This window comes from Mya arenaria, chromosome 1 (assembly GCF_026914265.1).
Source record: "Mya arenaria isolate MELC-2E11 chromosome 1, ASM2691426v1".
NCBI classification, from domain to species: domain Eukaryota; kingdom Metazoa; phylum Mollusca; class Bivalvia; order Myida; family Myidae; genus Mya; species Mya arenaria.
This window is the reverse complement of record NC_069122.1, coordinates 53,904,565-53,922,016: the sequence shown is the minus strand read 5'-3', so window position 1 is coordinate 53,922,016 and position 17,452 is coordinate 53,904,565. Positions and strand designations below refer to the sequence as shown.

At 34.8% G+C, this 17,452-nt stretch overlaps 2 protein-coding genes across 3 annotated transcripts in view; both read right to left on the bottom strand.

Moving 5' to 3' along the window:
- Nucleotides 1-486: 486 nt before the first annotated feature.
- On the bottom strand, nucleotides 487-7,253 carry LOC128238239 (uncharacterized). Of its 2 annotated transcripts, none has more exons than XM_052953923.1 (3): nucleotides 4,790-7,253; nucleotides 4,076-4,224; nucleotides 487-1,063 (listed from the first exon to the last, which is right to left on the bottom strand). In XM_052953923.1, exon 1 carries the CDS (start codon nucleotides 7,177-7,179, stop codon nucleotides 5,455-5,457), a length of 1,725 nt encoding a protein of 574 aa, XP_052809883.1. In that variant the 5' UTR covers nucleotides 7,180-7,253; the 3' UTR covers nucleotides 487-1,063; nucleotides 4,076-4,224; nucleotides 4,790-5,454. The 2 variants fall into 2 exon arrangements, with proteins under 2 accessions (XP_052809883.1, XP_052809892.1); XM_052953932.1 differs by having other exon boundaries at nucleotides 4,081-4,224.
- Nucleotides 7,254-11,688: 4,435 nt separating this feature from the next.
- The window catches only part of LOC128227978 (insulin-like growth factor 2 mRNA-binding protein 2), a 30,585-nt gene continuing 24,821 nt past the window's right edge, over nucleotides 11,689-17,452 (bottom strand). The window contains exon 18 of the mRNA XM_052938985.1: nucleotides 11,689-15,870. Within this exon, the coding sequence (XP_052794945.1) occupies nucleotides 15,631-15,870 (240 nt within the window). The 3' untranslated portion in view covers nucleotides 11,689-15,630. The remainder of the gene's footprint in view (nucleotides 15,871-17,452) is intronic.

The window sequence follows — 17,452 nt, the reverse complement described above, 5'->3', positions numbered from 1 at the left end:
TTGACGAAGATTTCTGAAAGCCCCACAAGACAGTGGACACGATTGGTCATTGATACGCACCTTTGACCCTTTGTTTGGAACTGAAGTATTGGGTCCTCTCTGTCTTAATGTCCTATCTCTTAGAAGTTGTGGATCTTGACTGGTTTCATCATCTGAGATTACTATTACATTTGAGTTTGAGTTTATATTGTTATTCATGTCAACCTCCATAGCTTCATCCAATATATTGGATTCTAATTTCACAGGTAGTATTGTCTCATTAATTTGACTAGACGAGATGTCAATAGAGTCTTTAATTTCAGTTTCCACCATCTCCTCTTCACCCAAAAATTGGGGTTCCAGATCCAAAATGGGAACAGATGTATTAATTTCAGTTTCCACTCTTTCGTCACCACCCAACAGATTGGGTTCCAAATCTAAACTTGATTCAGTTGTATGCATTCCACCCAGGTCTTTGGGTTCTAAATCCAAAGGTGAGTCATTTGAAATTGATTCAGTTGTATGAGTTCCACCCAAGTCTTTGGGTTCTAAATTCAATAGTGAGTCATTTGCCATATCATCTTCATCACCCAACAGATTTGGGATAACTTCATCTGGGGTAACAATAGAGTGAACACTGAAAGAGTCCACCGGTTCACTTTTAACAGTATTTCCCAAAAAGCGAATATCCCTACTAGAAAAAACGTCATTACCCGTGTCTGTTGATAAACAGGAGTTTCCCTTTTTAATAGGTTGGTTACTCTTTCCCCAAATTGATTCCAATGATTTTAAACATTCGGTCGTTAGAATATTATCTGCATAGCGTTTGGCCTCACGGATGAACTTAAAATTTCTACGACTCTGTGCAATCTGACATTGTTCTGTAACAATCCTATTGATCTTTTCTTGGTCCTTGACCAAACCTAATTGAAAGATCAATAATTTGGCAGATGGCATCTGTACTTTGCGAGAACATAAGGTTTCCATTTCCCGTACAATATCATCGGGATTAATTGGAATTATCCGTTCTGTTTCTTTCCATGACCTTTTTGGGCTCCCTTCCAAAGACTCGGAATCTGTCATCCTGTAAAGTTAAATCAAATTCCATTATCCTGAGATGCCCTTATTCTCCTTCTCGCAAGCCGTACAATCATACATACTCAAAGTCACCCACTCCTCTCCTCTATCATTCACACAGCGCTCATAAAAACATATCCTTACATTTATCACAGTGTATCCTACATTTAATCTCTGTTTGTGATGAAGTCATATAACAATTATAACGTCTTCAGGTTTTTATTTTAAATAATTCTGAACACCTAATTGCAACTCAATACACTTCGCTTTTAATCATATAGCGTTATCAATAGCGTCTGCAGCAATATAAATTCTAGTTATATAAGTTCATTTATAATAAACTTTCTGTATAATAATTTATCATGATTCTTTATATCATGCTTGGTAATCTTGAACTTATTATAAGTGCTTTCAGTGCTTTGATTTGTTTAATGTTATTCTTTACAGTTCTCCCCCTTTTTATTAATTTAGACATTTATTATGGGTGAATGTTTTGAATAAGGTGTTGCTCTAGAAGTGGTGTATCTGCTTTTATTTGTTGGACATTTAGTGTTGAGAAAACATGTACTGTTGATAGTGTTTCTCTTGAATTGGTATACTGTATGTGTTTATTTGTTGGACATTGTTATTAAAACATATACTGTTGATAAAACATTGAACTGAACTGTTGTGTTGTATTCATGAAATATCGATATTGCACTTGAGATAAAAACTACTACCAACTACTCTTTCTAGCTTTCACGCCATAAGCTTTCCTTGCAACTTTATTTTAACCCTAACCTGATGATGTTCAGGACAATCTGATTGGAAATGCCCCATTCGTGCATATTGAAAACATCGCTTACTTGCTGGAATTGAGTGTAACATCAGTACCTTTGATTTTACTCTCTCCCAGTTCCAATAATCTAGTCCAATATGTCTGGATATGTTTGAGAGTTCAAGCATCTTACTTTGGGACATTTGAGCGACCGCAGCTACGCTTTTCTCTGCTGACACCTTCTTTATGGGTTTAGACCCTCGGCACAAGCAAGTCAATTTGTCCATTACTTGTGCCACAGTAGCTGGCCTCTCTCTTATGGCACGTTCATCACATGTTTGGTCTTGGGTTATTTCCTTGTACCTAAACTGATGTGATAGTTTGTCTCCCGTGGACTTTGTGTCCAGACCATTTCTCTCCGAAAGTCGGAATTTACTTTCACCAGCTCCTAATCTACCCAATTCATCACATTGGGACCCTCTTTCCCAGATATTACCGTTTGTTATTTGGGAGTCACTCTCTACAGCCCCAGAACTACCCAAATCATTAAATTGGGACCTTCTTTCCCGGACATTGCCATTTGTTGGTCGGGAGTTACTTTCTCTATCTCCAGAACTACCTAAATTGTCAAAGTGGGGCCCTCTATCTAAATCGTCCAATCTACCCTGAGCATCACTTATACAAGTACTTTCTCCACTACCCCTTAACATACCCGAAATCGGGTTCTGAATTTTACTCTGAAGTATTTCCCCATGAACACTGCTTAAGTTATTAGGTTCATAATTCATTACCCCAATACTTTCTCCACTATCCCTTAACGTACCCGAAATCGGGTTCTGAATTTTACTTTGAGGAATTTGCTCATGTACACTGCTCAAATTATTAGGTTCATTATTCCTAACCCCATTCATGAAACCAGCATTTGGTACACATTGGTACCCTGGCTGATAACCCATGTAACCTGGGCACATGCCATTTATTCCCAGACCTTGTTGTATTTGTGGGTGCATCATGTATGAATTCATGGGATATGGATACATCCAAGGCGGCATCATAGTCGGAAATGAACCCATTGGATATGGATTGGGTGGTTGAAATGGTAGATGGAATTGGTACGCACATGTTGGTTGCATTGGTGGATACACTAGTGGTAATGTACCAACAAGAGGAACTGAATATGCCATGAGTCCCTTTATGCGTTTCCTATAGTTTAATTATTAGAACTTTGTGGCTTTGAACTTTTCTGCCTCCCTTACTTTTTCAATTGTTTCATTCATAGTTCTCTAATTTAATACAACCCTAAACATCTCCCCCTTTTCACCAATTTAAACCTTATCCTAAAACTCTTAGTTGTATTTAAACCTTTGGCTATTTTCATTTCATCTCATTACTTTCCAAATTACTTGGAAACTTTATTATAGATATGCTTGTAACGGATAGCAAACTTAAATCAAATGCTGTTTTTAAGGTGAAAATCCAATTTCTTGGAATAAATTCTTATTCCCAGAAGCAGATATAGTACCTTTATTAGTTTTTATTAATATTTTCCAAAATATTGGAAATAATTAATGATTGCACAAGTTAACACCCTTTTTATGATTTTATTTTCTCAAAGAATACAACCTAATTCAGTTTGACTACTTATATTTATCATTGTTATAAAATCACAATTTCAAAATACCTATGTGTTTCCTAAGAAATTAGGAACAATCCACTTCTTCTTGAAAATTTTTCTTTTATGGTTAAACTGTCAATTTAGTATATTCATCCATTATGACTATTACCAAATAATTGGTATAAATAACTAGCACTCTGTAAAACTCTTTCTCCCCAGCTTGCAATATTTGTCTACAGAATACATATACCAAGTTTTTGGTAATTCAATCTTTAATCTATATTTATATCACAAAATTATCAATAATTTAGAATAGCTCTTCCAAACACTTTGGAAACTTATAGATAGACAATTATTATATCCGACACTTGTTGTTGTTGTTCTAACACATTAGAATTAAGTGACAATTGTTATATATCCAATAGTTGGATTCTTTGACACAGAGTAGTACACCCTAGTTAATAGGTGACAATTACTATATCAGACACTTGTTGTCGTTGTTTTGACACAGTAGTATTTAGTGAAAATTATTATATCCAATAGTTGGATTCTTTAACATAGTAGTATTCACCGACAATTATTTCTAATTTGTCAGACATCCAATATCCAACAATTTGGATGTGATGTTTAGTTTAACTTTAACTTACTTCACCTTCAAAAGTCAGCAACTGGTGCCCTCAGGTATAGGAGAGCTGAATATTCCCCAACTTATGGCGATGAACACGCCACTTCCGGTCAATGAAACGTCACTTCCGGTTAACGTCGGAATGTAATATGCATGAAATACGCACTAATTCTACAAGACATGCATAAAAAATATGTCAGTAAACAATTTTTAGTGCAAACAAAATAGATGAAATAGAAATATTCAACGGAAAATCTCCCGGCTAATTTCAAAATTTCAAATTATGATACAAAAAGGCCAATAATTGGTCTATTTCAATTGCATGTTATACACAATTCAATGATTCAATGTAATCTCAGCATTACACTGAACAGTTATTGCAATATTACAATTGAAAATAAAACGGAAGCCTGTTCCGATAAATTTCAAAGTGAAAGTGAAAGTATCAGATTCAGAATATTAAATCCTGAAATAACGGACCAAAATATCAAAAGTTGGTCCAAATCAATTGCAATTCATAAATATAACATACATCCAATGTATTCTCAACATGTCATTGAGAAATAATTACAATATAATGATTTGAAAATCTTGAAACACAATTTTTCAAGATGGCTGCCAACCACAAAATTGAGACTTTTTGGCAACAATTTAAACGCAGGTAAAATGTACCAGTTTAAGTCGCAGCGCCATTATTGTGATCCCGACATAATAACTAATATCCATACGAACATACCTGATAAAGATGAGCACTAGCGTCGAATCTATGTATCGGATGATGATGGATATAAGATGATCGTCAAGAAGTAATAAGTCCGTCAGGTCTCAGTCGTGGTCAGTCAAAGTCTATCTGTTTCCTGCTAGCTGGTTCCCTACATCAGCTTCTATTAGACTGGTTATCATAAATGAATAATATGACTGGTTCCCAGATCACAACACACCTCCCCCTTCTATTTTTTAAGATGTTTCATTATCTATCTAGATATATGAAAATAGTAAATAAGCCTTATGTCAATTTGACAAAGCTAAAATATACCCAACCAATTGGGAAATTATTATTTGTGAAAACTTCCCAAATTCTCATTAAAAAGATCACTTAAAAACACCCAACCATTGGATGATACCCCATTAACTAAAATGTTTGATATTTACAAATATCTACATATATATATAAATAAATGAATGTCAACTGAGTATTACTCACTTGAAAATTACCCAGCCATTGGGTTATCACATAATATTGATTACTAATTACCATGCATAACTGCCCATACACATATTGAGCTATATGCAAATAAAATATAAAAGTTTGACCCAACCATTGGGTTATAGTACAAAGAAATTGAATGTTATTTAACGAATCTGAGTTATGGCTTATTTGTCTTCCAATCTCCTTGTCGTTTATAATTTGTATAAACGTCTGGTATTTTCCATAGTCATGCTACATATGTCTTTTACGGTCGAGTTCCGACATTTGGCTATTTCAGCAGCTACATCCCCAATGAATTTGGGATTGTTCATACTTGCAGCTTTTGACATTTTCAGATATGGAGAATCCGTTTCAATTAATAACCGATTCTGTGGTACTTTCTGCAGTGCTGCTTGCTGATAATTGTCAAAGAACCAGACCATTCCAGTAAACCCAAAATAAGTATTGGGAAATTCAGACAGCCAACTTCTCATGGTCTCAGTTGTACCAGTAAAGCAATGTAAATGAAAAGGTTGATTTCTGGCAGTGTTCCCACTAGTTTTGATGAGATTTAAACATCTTCGGTATAATTCTCCAGGTTCTTTGTCCCTTTGATCTCTTATATGTAGAATCACGGGAGTCCGGATTGAGACCAAACTTAAAACTTCTACCAACACCTTCTCTTGGTTCTCCCACTTCTCCTCTGGTTCCGTATGATCCAATCCTACTTCACCCAAAGCCACAACATTGGCAAGTTTTAATTGTTGATCTAACTTACAAAGAATTGACGGTAAACTGTCAATGGATGAAACGTTCCGTGGATGTATTCCTACCGAGGCTGAAAAACCATGCCCAAGATGTGTATAATCTCCCAAAAAGTGTTTGGGATCGCAAAAATTGGCTATTCCACCTACTACTTCCACTTCATTTCTTGGAATTGAACCCACAGACACATTTATCAAATCTTGGGTAGAGCTGAACTTGTTTAAATTTAGTTTGAACAGTGAGCGGTCTAAATGGAAATGACTATCCATGGCTTTAGGTTTGGTTGGCACTGGAATCTCTTGTTGAACAGAAAAATTGTTGTCCATGGCTTCAGAATTTGTTGGCACTGAACTGACTTGTTGAACCGGTGCCATTGAAGTGTTTATAGAAATTGGTTGTACTGTAGACGAACGAGTAGAAAGTTGGACTGCAGCGTCGTCTGTGTTTGTAGAATGCACTCTTCTTTTTCCTTCAGTTAGAGTAACTTCCAGAGTGTCTGGCATGTTTCTACGAAATTGATGCCTATCTTCAACTGACAGAGTTTGGATAAGTTCTAAAAGGATCCTCCAATGTCCAACCAGTGCCCAAGAATTAATTGGGTTAAACTGGAAATGTTTGGGACAATCCCAATTTTCAAGTTCTTTCCATAATTCCAACCACTCCTTCACTTCATCTGTAATAGGAACATTCCTGGAAATCCAAATTGTTTTTTGACAATAATGATAGAGTTTGACAATACTACGTTTGCTAACAATTTTCTCCGCGAGCCAAAACAAACGTTCAAGCCTAAAATTATGCATTTGGGAATTGTTCATGTTCTTTTGATGAAATTGTTTTGGAAGATGATGATACTCAACGTGTTGACGAAGATTTCTGAAAGCCCCACAAGACAGTGGACACGATTGGTCATTGATACGCACCTTTGACCCTTTGTTTGGAACTGAAGTATTGGGTCCTCTCTGTCTTAATGTCCTATCTCTTAGAAGTTGTGGATCTTGACTGGTTTCATCATCTGAGATTACTATTACATTTGAGTTTGAGTTTATATTGTTATTCATGTCAACCTCCATAGCTTCATCCAATATATTGGATTCTAATTTCACAGGTAGTATTGTCTCATTAATTTGACTAGACGAGATGTCAATAGAGTCTTTAATTTCAGTTTCCACCATCTCCTCTTCACCCAAAAATTGGGGTTCCAGATCCAAAATGGGAACAGATGTATTAATTTCAGTTTCCACTCTTTCGTCACCACCCAACAGATTGGGTTCCAAATCTAAACTTGATTCAGTTGTATGCATTCCACCCAGGTCTTTGGGTTCTAAATCCAAAGGTGAGTCATTTGAAATTGATTCAGTTGTATGAGTTCCACCCAAGTCTTTGGGTTCTAAATTCAATAGTGAGTCATTTGCCATATCATCTTCATCACCCAACAGATTTGGGATAACTTCATCTGGGGTAACAATAGAGTGAACACTGAAAGAGTCCACCGGTTCACTTTTAACAGTATTTCCCAAAAAGCGAATATCCCTACTAGAAAAAACGTCATTACCCGTGTCTGTTGATAAACAGGAGTTTCCCTTTTTAATAGGTTGGTTACTCTTTCCCCAAATTGATTCCAATGATTTTAAACATTCGGTCGTTAGAATATTATCTGCATAGCGTTTGGCCTCACGGATGAACTTAAAATTTCTACGACTCTGTGCAATCTGACATTGTTCTGTAACAATCCTATTGATCTTTTCTTGGTCCTTGACCAAACCTAATTGAAAGATCAATAATTTGGCAGATGGCATCTGTACTTTGCGAGAACATAAGGTTTCCATTTCCCGTACAATATCATCGGGATTAATTGGAATTATCCGTTCTGTTTCTTTCCATGACCTTTTTGGGCTCCCTTCCAAAGACTCGGAATCTGTCATCCTGTAAAGTTAAATCAAATTCCATTATCCTGAGATGCCCTTATTCTCCTTCTCGCAAGCCGTACAATCATACATACTCAAAGTCACCCACTCCTCTCCTCTATCATTCACACAGCGCTCATAAAAACATATCCTTACATTTATCACAGTGTATCCTACATTTAATCTCTGTTTGTGATGAAGTCATATAACAATTATAACGTCTTCAGGTTTTTATTTTAAATAATTCTGAACACCTAATTGCAACTCAATACACTTCGCTTTTAATCATATAGCGTTATCAATAGCGTCTGCAGCAATATAAATTCTAGTTATATAAGTTCATTTATAATAAACTTTCTGTATAATAATTTATCATGATTCTTTATATCATGCTTGGTAATCTTGAACTTATTATAAGTGCTTTCAGTGCTTTGATTTGTTTAATGTTATTCTTTACAGTTCTCCCCCTTTTTATTAATTTAGACATTTATTATGGGTGAATGTTTTGAATAAGGTGTTGCTCTAGAAGTGGTGTATCTGCTTTTATTTGTTGGACATTTAGTGTTGAGAAAACATGTACTGTTGATAGTGTTTCTCTTGAATTGGTATACTGTATGTGTTTATTTGTTGGACATTGTTATTAAAACATATACTGTTGATAAAACATTGAACTGAACTGTTGTGTTGTATTCATGAAATATCGATATTGCACTTGAGATAAAAACTACTACCAACTACTCTTTCTAGCTTTCACGCCATAAGCTTTCCTTGCAACTTTATTTTAACCCTAACCTGATGATGTTCAGGACAATCTGATTGGAAATGCCCCATTCGTGCATATTGAAAACATCGCTTACTTGCTGGAATTGAGTGTAACATCAGTACCTTTGATTTTACTCTCTCCCAGTTCCAACCATTGTGTGTGACCTCACAATAACCAGTACCAGAGGTAGTAAATAGACCATAGGTGTGACCTCACACTCACCGGTATCCGAGGTAGTAAATAGACCACTGTTGTGACCTCACAATAACCAGTACCAGAAGGAGTAAATAGACGCTTGTTGTGTCCTCACACTCACCGATATCAGAGGGAATAATTAGACCAATGCTGTGTCCTCACAATAACCAGTACCATAAGAAGAAACAGACCATTGTTATGACCTCACACTCACGAATATCAGAGGGAGTAAATATACCATGGTTATAACCTCACAATAACCGGTATCAGAAGTAATATATATACGCTTTGTTGTAACCTTACCGTCATAATAACTGAGAAGTCCATCGTTGTTATCTCAATATCACCTGAATCAGAGATAGTAAATAGACGATTGTTGTGACTTCAAACTCACCAATATCAGAGGTAGTACATAAACCATTGTTGTGTCATTATGCCGTCACTCGTAACAGTTACCTGTAGTCCAACTAAATGGCCGTCAGCGAGTCTTTTGACGATTTTGTTTATTATGGCAGACTCGTTACAGGGATACATAAGAAATGGTAAAATAATACTAGAATTCCGCGAGTCGGATGTGTCGCCTGACGAATTATTTACTTTTATTGAATTTGGCCAAGTAGTTTCAGAGGAGATGTTCTTTAAGCGGACAAAGACCGATCACAATAGCTCACCTTGAGCACTTCGTGCTCTGGTGAGCTAAAAAAGTGTGCAAGGTAAAGTTAAACATGAAAATTAACAAAGGGCAATAACTCTAATATGAAAGCAAGAGATACAGTGCACTGCGATCCCCTTCAATAAGATCTATCTATCTATAAAGTTTCAAGTTGATAACTCTTAAAGTTTTCGAGAAATGCCCCGGACAAAATTTAAGCTTGAAAATTAACAAAGGGCAATAACTCTAAACATATAGATGCAAGAGTTACGGTTTTTGTGCACTGCACTTTCCCTCAATCAGATATACCTACGGAATAAGTTTCAGGTTGATACCTCCTATAGTTTACGAAATATGCCACGGACAAAACCTAAGCATGAAAATTAACAAAGGGCAATTACTCTAAAAATATGGCAGCAAGAGTTACGATTCTTGTGCACTGCACTTGCCCTCAATGAAATCTATCTAGCTATGAAGTTTCAAGTTGATACCTCTTATATTCTTCAAGATATGCCCCGGACAAAACTTTAAGCATGAAAATTAACAAAGGGCAATAACTCTAAACATATAGATGCAAGAGTTACGGTTTTTGTGCACTGCACTTTCCCTCAATCAGATATACCTACGGAATAAGTTTCAGGTTGATACCTCCTATAGTTTACGAGATATGCCACGGACAAAACCTAAGCAAGAAAATTAACAAAGGTCAATAACTCTAAAAATATGGCAGCATGAGTTACGGTTCTTGTGCACTGCACTTGCCCTCAATGAGATCTATCTAGCTATGAAGTTTCAAGTTGATACCTCTTATATTCTTCAAGATATGCCCCGGACAAAACTTTAAGCATGAAAATTAACAAAGGGCAATAACTTTAAAACTAAGAAAGCAAGAGTTACTATTATTGTGCACTGCACTTGCCCTCCATGAGATCTATCTACATATGAAGTTTCAAGTTGACAACTCTTATATTCTACAAGATATGCCCCGGACAAAACTTTAAGCATGAAAAATAACAAAGGGCAATAATATGGAAGCAAGAGTAACAGGTCTTGTGCACTGCACTTGCTCTCAATTAGATCTATCTACATATGAAATTTCAAGCTGATACCACTAATAGTTTAGGAGATATACCCCGGACAAGCGAAAATGGGACGCGGACGCCGCCGACAAAAGTAACCCCTATATGTCGTCTTTTCAGGCGACACAAAAAAGTACCCCTGATCGCTCATTATTGTAGCTACATTAACCTGCAGCATACATAATAAATAGAACATTGGTTTGACCTTACAATCATGAATGTCAGAGGTGGTTATACACTGGCTATGAACCAATTGGAACACCTCGGCCATCTTGGTCATACGTGGAGTTTCGAAAGTATGCCTGTGCATCAGTAAATTAAAAGCCGTTCATAAAAATAATAAGATTGATAAATTGAAATGCTTAAACGTGTAATTTTATTTTCAAGTTCAAATCGCTGCCCAGTGAAGCGTATTATTGCATATGCCATTAAGATTCTTAAGTGTAAAATACTGAGACTTAACAGGTAAACTGATCTAATTGCAATGTTGTTAAATGTCAAAAATTCTGATATTATACCGCTCCAATTGGCTAGGACCTTCCTATCAGAATCAGCGGTAGTAAAACTATTTGTTTTAAGTGACGCTGCAAGCAATAGTAGCAGTGGTTTAAACTATGAAACATTTGCAAACAATTCACCTCAGTACTAGGCAGGCAATAGTACAGATTTAGAAGTAAATATATATACAACAGCAAAGCCCAAATAAGAACTTCAGTCTCCAACGGTATCAAACGTACAAACTTGGTCATTGGGAACCTGGTCAGTATTCAATATTGATCTTATCCTTATCCTCAGACATTCCTCACCGATTTCATTCAGTCTATTGGTCAGCTAAATATACAGGCCAATCAAAACACTGAAGTTCAATCTAAGTTGCTTATTGAATACTGCCCTAGAGTAGGTTAAACAGCAGGCCAGGTTGTTGTCTGTAGCAATACGTCTTCCGGATCTCATTTAAATATCTGTCGTTGTCTTCCATTTCCGATCAATGTGTTTTAAAATGCAGAAGCAGACGTTTTTCTTCGATTAAAAGGCGGGTCAAAAGAACTAGAGAATCCATGATAAAAGACAAAGAAAACAACACAAACAACTATAAATGTTTATTCCTGGTAGAAAATGGATCTGGCATTACAAACATACTGTGAACACTTACTATGTGATAGTAGTATAAAACTGATAGGTCAGACGATGTAATTTTTCACTTGATGTGTAAACTGTATTGTGATAACGGTTAAGCAGTAACGTATTAAAAGTAAGAAATATATCTGAGCATTGCTGGTAGTTGATATAACTGTTAGAAGCTGCCAAATGTATAACTCAATAAACAAGTTCAATTGCACAGGTTTGAAATAACAGATTGTAAATGCGGTTATTTAGGTTTTGAGAGGCATAGCAGTGAACACAGTCATATACGGTAATGTAAATTCACAAGCAGTCACAAACTTTTATGGTACTAGACATTTTCGCATTAAATACTTATCAAACAGAAATGGTAAACCATACAGACCTGACACCATTCTTGCAACTTCATTAGTAATTCAGTTATAGTGTAGGCAGGAAATTATTTAATGAAGTCTTAATAATACGCACCAAAGCCCAGCATTTCTAAAAGTTTCATGGTAAATGCAAGCCATAGAAATGTAACAAGTCCAAACTGACTCAACTGAATGCTTGTGTACCGCTTACTAGGATTCAACATTTTCTGATAAAATACAAAACTGGTGAGATTGAACCCCTGTGCATTTTCAGTTGAAAGCACAATAAACATCACAAAAAGATACAGCAAATATTTGCTGTGTTTATATTGAAATATACGTGTTTTGTTGTCTTACTTATTTCCAACTTGTGCATGAATCCTTGTAAAAATACAAAAAAACAACAATAGTTTTAAGTTCTTAAATAGGGTTCAAACCCAGTGTAACTATGAACTACAGGAAAATGCAGTATACAATGAATACAAATTGTTTGGTACAAGCCTATCCTGGTTGTTAGCAACCATCATTGTACTTAAACAACATAGAGCACAGGCATTTAATTCCATAGACAATGGAAGTTGCAATCTCTAGTCAAAATGCATACTATAGGCTTTGTACCAATATTACGAAACTACATTGTTACAGTAAGCTTATATATTATTACTCAAGAAAAACATCAACACAATTTTAAATGTAAGTTTTAAACAACTGTTAACGACCATCAATCCAAATATTAACTTTTTAAAATTTGCTGGTTATACACTATATGCTTTAGTAATAAAGAACTCTTCTGTTGTTTTGAACAGTACCAGATGTTTTAGCAACCAACACTTGTTTCATAAATCATATCATTTTTACAAAGTTTTAAGTAAAAAAAAGCCTCAAGTTGTAAGTAAAAACAAGTACACAAAGAAATTGAAAGAGGCTCAGCTTGTAGTTTACTTCATTTTCAGAATATGTGGTGGACAATTTTTTTTTTAAATGATATTTCTTTATTTCACAAAATAAAAATCAGTAAGATTTCTTTGCATTTGAGGCTTAAAATGTATCAAGTTCGCAGTTTGATATTCACGAAGTACAATAGCCAAAATTGAGACTATAGGCGAGGTTTTTTTCTTGGGCAGCAAAACCAAAGCAATGGTAATAATCCTAGTGGCATTGCTTTGGCCAAGCTGTACTTTGTCTCGCATATTCAATTTTTCACATAAGTGAACAAATTGTCTACAAGCATTTGATAACAAATGAAAAGAAGAGTTTGACAAATAGAAAGTTTTAAGGATTTAAACAATTTTGAAAAAACAACATTCAATTCAAATGCGTTTTTTTACATGACAATTGGTCATCAAACTTAAGAAGTCCTTGGTAAAACTTAAAACAAAGCTTAAGGCTTGGTTGTTTCTAAGAAGCTTCAATGTATTGAATATTTGCAAATATATTCTCATTTGTTATCAATGAATCAATATTACAGAATAAATATATTGAAATTGATGACCTTAAATGCCTTCATATGTATAGTGTAGTAGAATAACACAGATGAATGCATTCAAGTTCATTTAAGTGAAAAAACACGGAAACAGATATTAATATTGAACAGAACACTGTGCTGTGAGCATTATTTGTATACAAGCTACTTTTTAAGAACAAACATGTTTTGATTTGTTCCCAATGTTCTGTTTAATATGCAAATTTAAATTGATATTTTTTTGGTATTCACCCGTAACATTTTTACAGTCCCGTTTTCTAAACTTCTTAAAAACGGGATATCTAAAAATAGTACTGGTCAATATTTTCACAGGGCATCCAAAGATATATTGTACTTGAAAGTAATGAATAATAATTTCTGCAATCTCAATCTCCTACTCTTCTATCTTAATTCAAAGAACATAATAGAAACTTTACAATCAAATTAAACAAAACAGTCTAATGTTCAATTCACAAGTGGTTCAGAAAAAGATTTAGCCATTGGAATTACTCCACTTATACAATATATCAATGGACAAGATTTGGTTTAAAATACCGATTATGTACAGACAATATATATAAATTGAGGTGGATATTTTACCAGACAAACTTAAGATTGGATCAAGTTTGATAATCAGATTATTTTTTGTATTTATCTTAATAATGAAAACAATTTAACAACCAACTAAAAAAAAGTCCTCAAGCTGTGTTTTTTTCATCAGTGTATGAATGCATTTTATTTCAAATCTTTTTTTTTTTTTAAATAACATTTTAAGTTCAGTCAAGAAACGGATGGAAGTTGTAATATTAAACATCTGTCAGGAAAAACATTCACCAGCAGTAAGTCAAAAATGTAATATGAAAAAGTGTTACATGTACAATACATGTATCGGGTATAATATAAATAGAAACTGTTGAAAATAATAATGATGAAATATGCTTTGTTCATCTGTCGAGTTTACAAGTTGAAATCCATAGTTTTTGATGTTCAAATCAAACCTGTTATTTCACTCAAATATTTTCTTACAGGATTTGTACGATGGCGTGTAATAATAATGTTATTAATCACAAAATATATTACTTCTTAAATATTAAGTCAAACTATTACACCACAATATACATGTAGGCAAAAAAGAGAAATTTGATAAAAACAAAATAATCCAAACAATATTTAACACAAGATCCAAATTAGGATCACTCTGAAACAAGTTGGCTTCTTACCTTAATGGTTCAAGGTACAATCATGATATTGATCCATCACTAAGTGTTCAATAATATGCCAGTTTAAATCGATATATATGTAAGAGTGTAGTTAAAAGCTGTTGCAGTATTTTTACTACAAAAGAAAACCATATCCTCATATCCTAGGGGACTCATATCTTTTTCACATCTCATTATTATGTCCAAAAGAACCCCTAGAAATGAGTGGAGTTCACATGTAGATCCCAGTCAGTAGTTTCAGCTGTTTGTTATATATCATCAGAAGTGGAGTAGAATTTTGATATTAAGATACTTATTGATTCCTGGATATTTGCAGTTTTGCCAGTGGTAATGCCCGTCCTACCAGAAATGGCAAAGCACTAGTCTGTACTTTGAATACTGACATGAAAATAATATATGGCATTATTGAACAAGGGCCTAAAAACAGAACCCCTTTTCTTGTAAAATAACAATATAGTAATCAACAAGTATCAAAAATAAATTTCCTAAATAACTGGCCATAATGTAAAGTAAAACAATGACCATTAAATAATTTGTTCCTTAGCACACATGCACCAACAATCCAACTTCTCTCCCATGTAATGCTTCAAGAGAGACAATTCATAATGGAATGACAAGATTTTCTCGTTAATCGTCTCCCTTTTGTTTCTTGCCATTTTTTTTCAAAGATAAAAATCTCTCAAAACACCAGTGAAAATCTGTTGAGAACAATCATATGTAAAAAAAAACAAAGTCCTCCAATCGTTCTCAAAGAAATTCACAATTTAAAAACCTTAAATAATGCCTCATGTGCATGTGCCTACAATTCCATCAGTCTCCAAATGAATTGCAGACACTCGCCCACCCCCACCCATGACGTGAACACAGACAGTTCTAATTTCCATTCATAGGGGGTGGTCTTCTCGGCCCTGGTGGACCCCCTGGTCCTCTTGGTCCTCCTTCCATCGGAGGTCCCTGCATTGCTTGGTGTAGCAAGGCACGGATTCTGCGCTGCGCTGACTGACTAGCGTAAAAATGTCCGAGCACTGAGACGGGAACTTCCTCGTTGTCGGGGAGACCTTTGGTATCTGGGGTTTTCACTATTGCACCAGTGACTCTCTGCATTTCTTTTACCTGTAAATAGTGAGTTAATCCTTTAGTTGTTTACCTGCAGGACATTGTGTGTGTCTGCTTTTTTAATATAGATCTATGTTAAACCATTTGACATTTGTATGAAGCATTTTTTTAAACATTTTTTTTCTTTTAGCTCACACCTAAATGAAAGTCCAATGTGGAAACAAACATTGAATTTAAAGAACATGAGCTAACATAAATGTGACATAGTTGTTACTTTTGACACTTGCTTTGAGACATGCTTCCAGACAATAAAAAATTGGAAGCCAATTAAAGTAAACTTTGTTTTTAGAATACATCTAACCTACAAACTAATGCATGTGGAAACATACACTGATATTGGCTACATATTGACGCCATAGCATCAAGGGGTTGCCACAGCAACACTGTGGCCAACAGACGTAGATAAATTATTTTTGTTTTGCAGAGTTTTAACATGGTTGTATTTAGCATTAAACTAAAACCACCTTTTTTTTGATACGCAGAGTCTAGACTTTTTTCAATGATTGGAAATGTAGTTTATTTTTAGTGTACATCTAGCTACAGAACTAATGTATGTGGAAACAAACATTGATGTTGGCTTCATATTGACACCATAGCAACACCTGTTGCCATAGCAACACTGAAGCCAACCAAGATTGATACATTATTACATTCTTTAATTACCACAATTTTGTTTTGCCATGTTTTAACATTGGTATATGTAGTGTTGGACTAAGAGCATCAAATTTAAATATTAATACAGAGTCTAGACTTTATTTCAATGATTGGAAATGTAGTTTATTTTTAGTGTACATCTAGCTACAGAACTAATGTATGTGGAAACAATCAATGATGTTCGCTTCATATTGACACCATAGCAACAAGGGGTTGCCACAGCAACACTGAAGCCCACATGTACAGGTCATGTACATGACATTACCTAACCTTTGGGTACCATAGTTGTAAGGTTAAGCACAATGCTTTACTTGATTATAAAAACATTAAATTTCTAGACATTGAAAATTGTTATTCAATTAAAGTGTAGTTTATTGTTAGTGTACATCTAGCTACAGAACTAATGTATGTGGAAACAAACATTAATGTTGACTTCATTTTGACACCATAGCAACAAGGGGTTGCCATGGCAACACTGAAGCCATTAACTACCTTTTTGAGGGGCAATGTTAAAACTTGCTGTATGTATCATTGAAATAAAAGCATCGATATAAATTTTGATACAGAGTCTAGACTTTCTTTGAATGATTTGAAATGTAGTTTATTTATAGTGTACATCTAGCTACAGAACTAATGTATGTGGAAATAAACATTGATGTTGGCTTCATATTGACACCATAGTAACACTGGTTGCCACAGCAACACTGAAGCCAGCATTTATACATAAAAATAATTTCACGTAATAATTCCACATAACATTACAAAAGGTGTAACATATAGTGTACATCTAGACACATTGATACCACAGTGGCAGTGAAACAGCATAATACTGCAGCCAACATGTACACAAAACGTACAAGACTAAAAAAAAATTAAAACTGGTTTTATGTCAAAAAAATAGCTGACAAAAGCTGTACAAAGGAGA

What these genes read in the sequence shown, in the direction of transcription:
- LOC128238239 (XM_052953923.1), bottom strand. Translation starts at nt 7,179, where the DNA reads ATGGTGGAAACTGAAATTAAAGACTCTATTGACATCTCGTCTAGTCAA.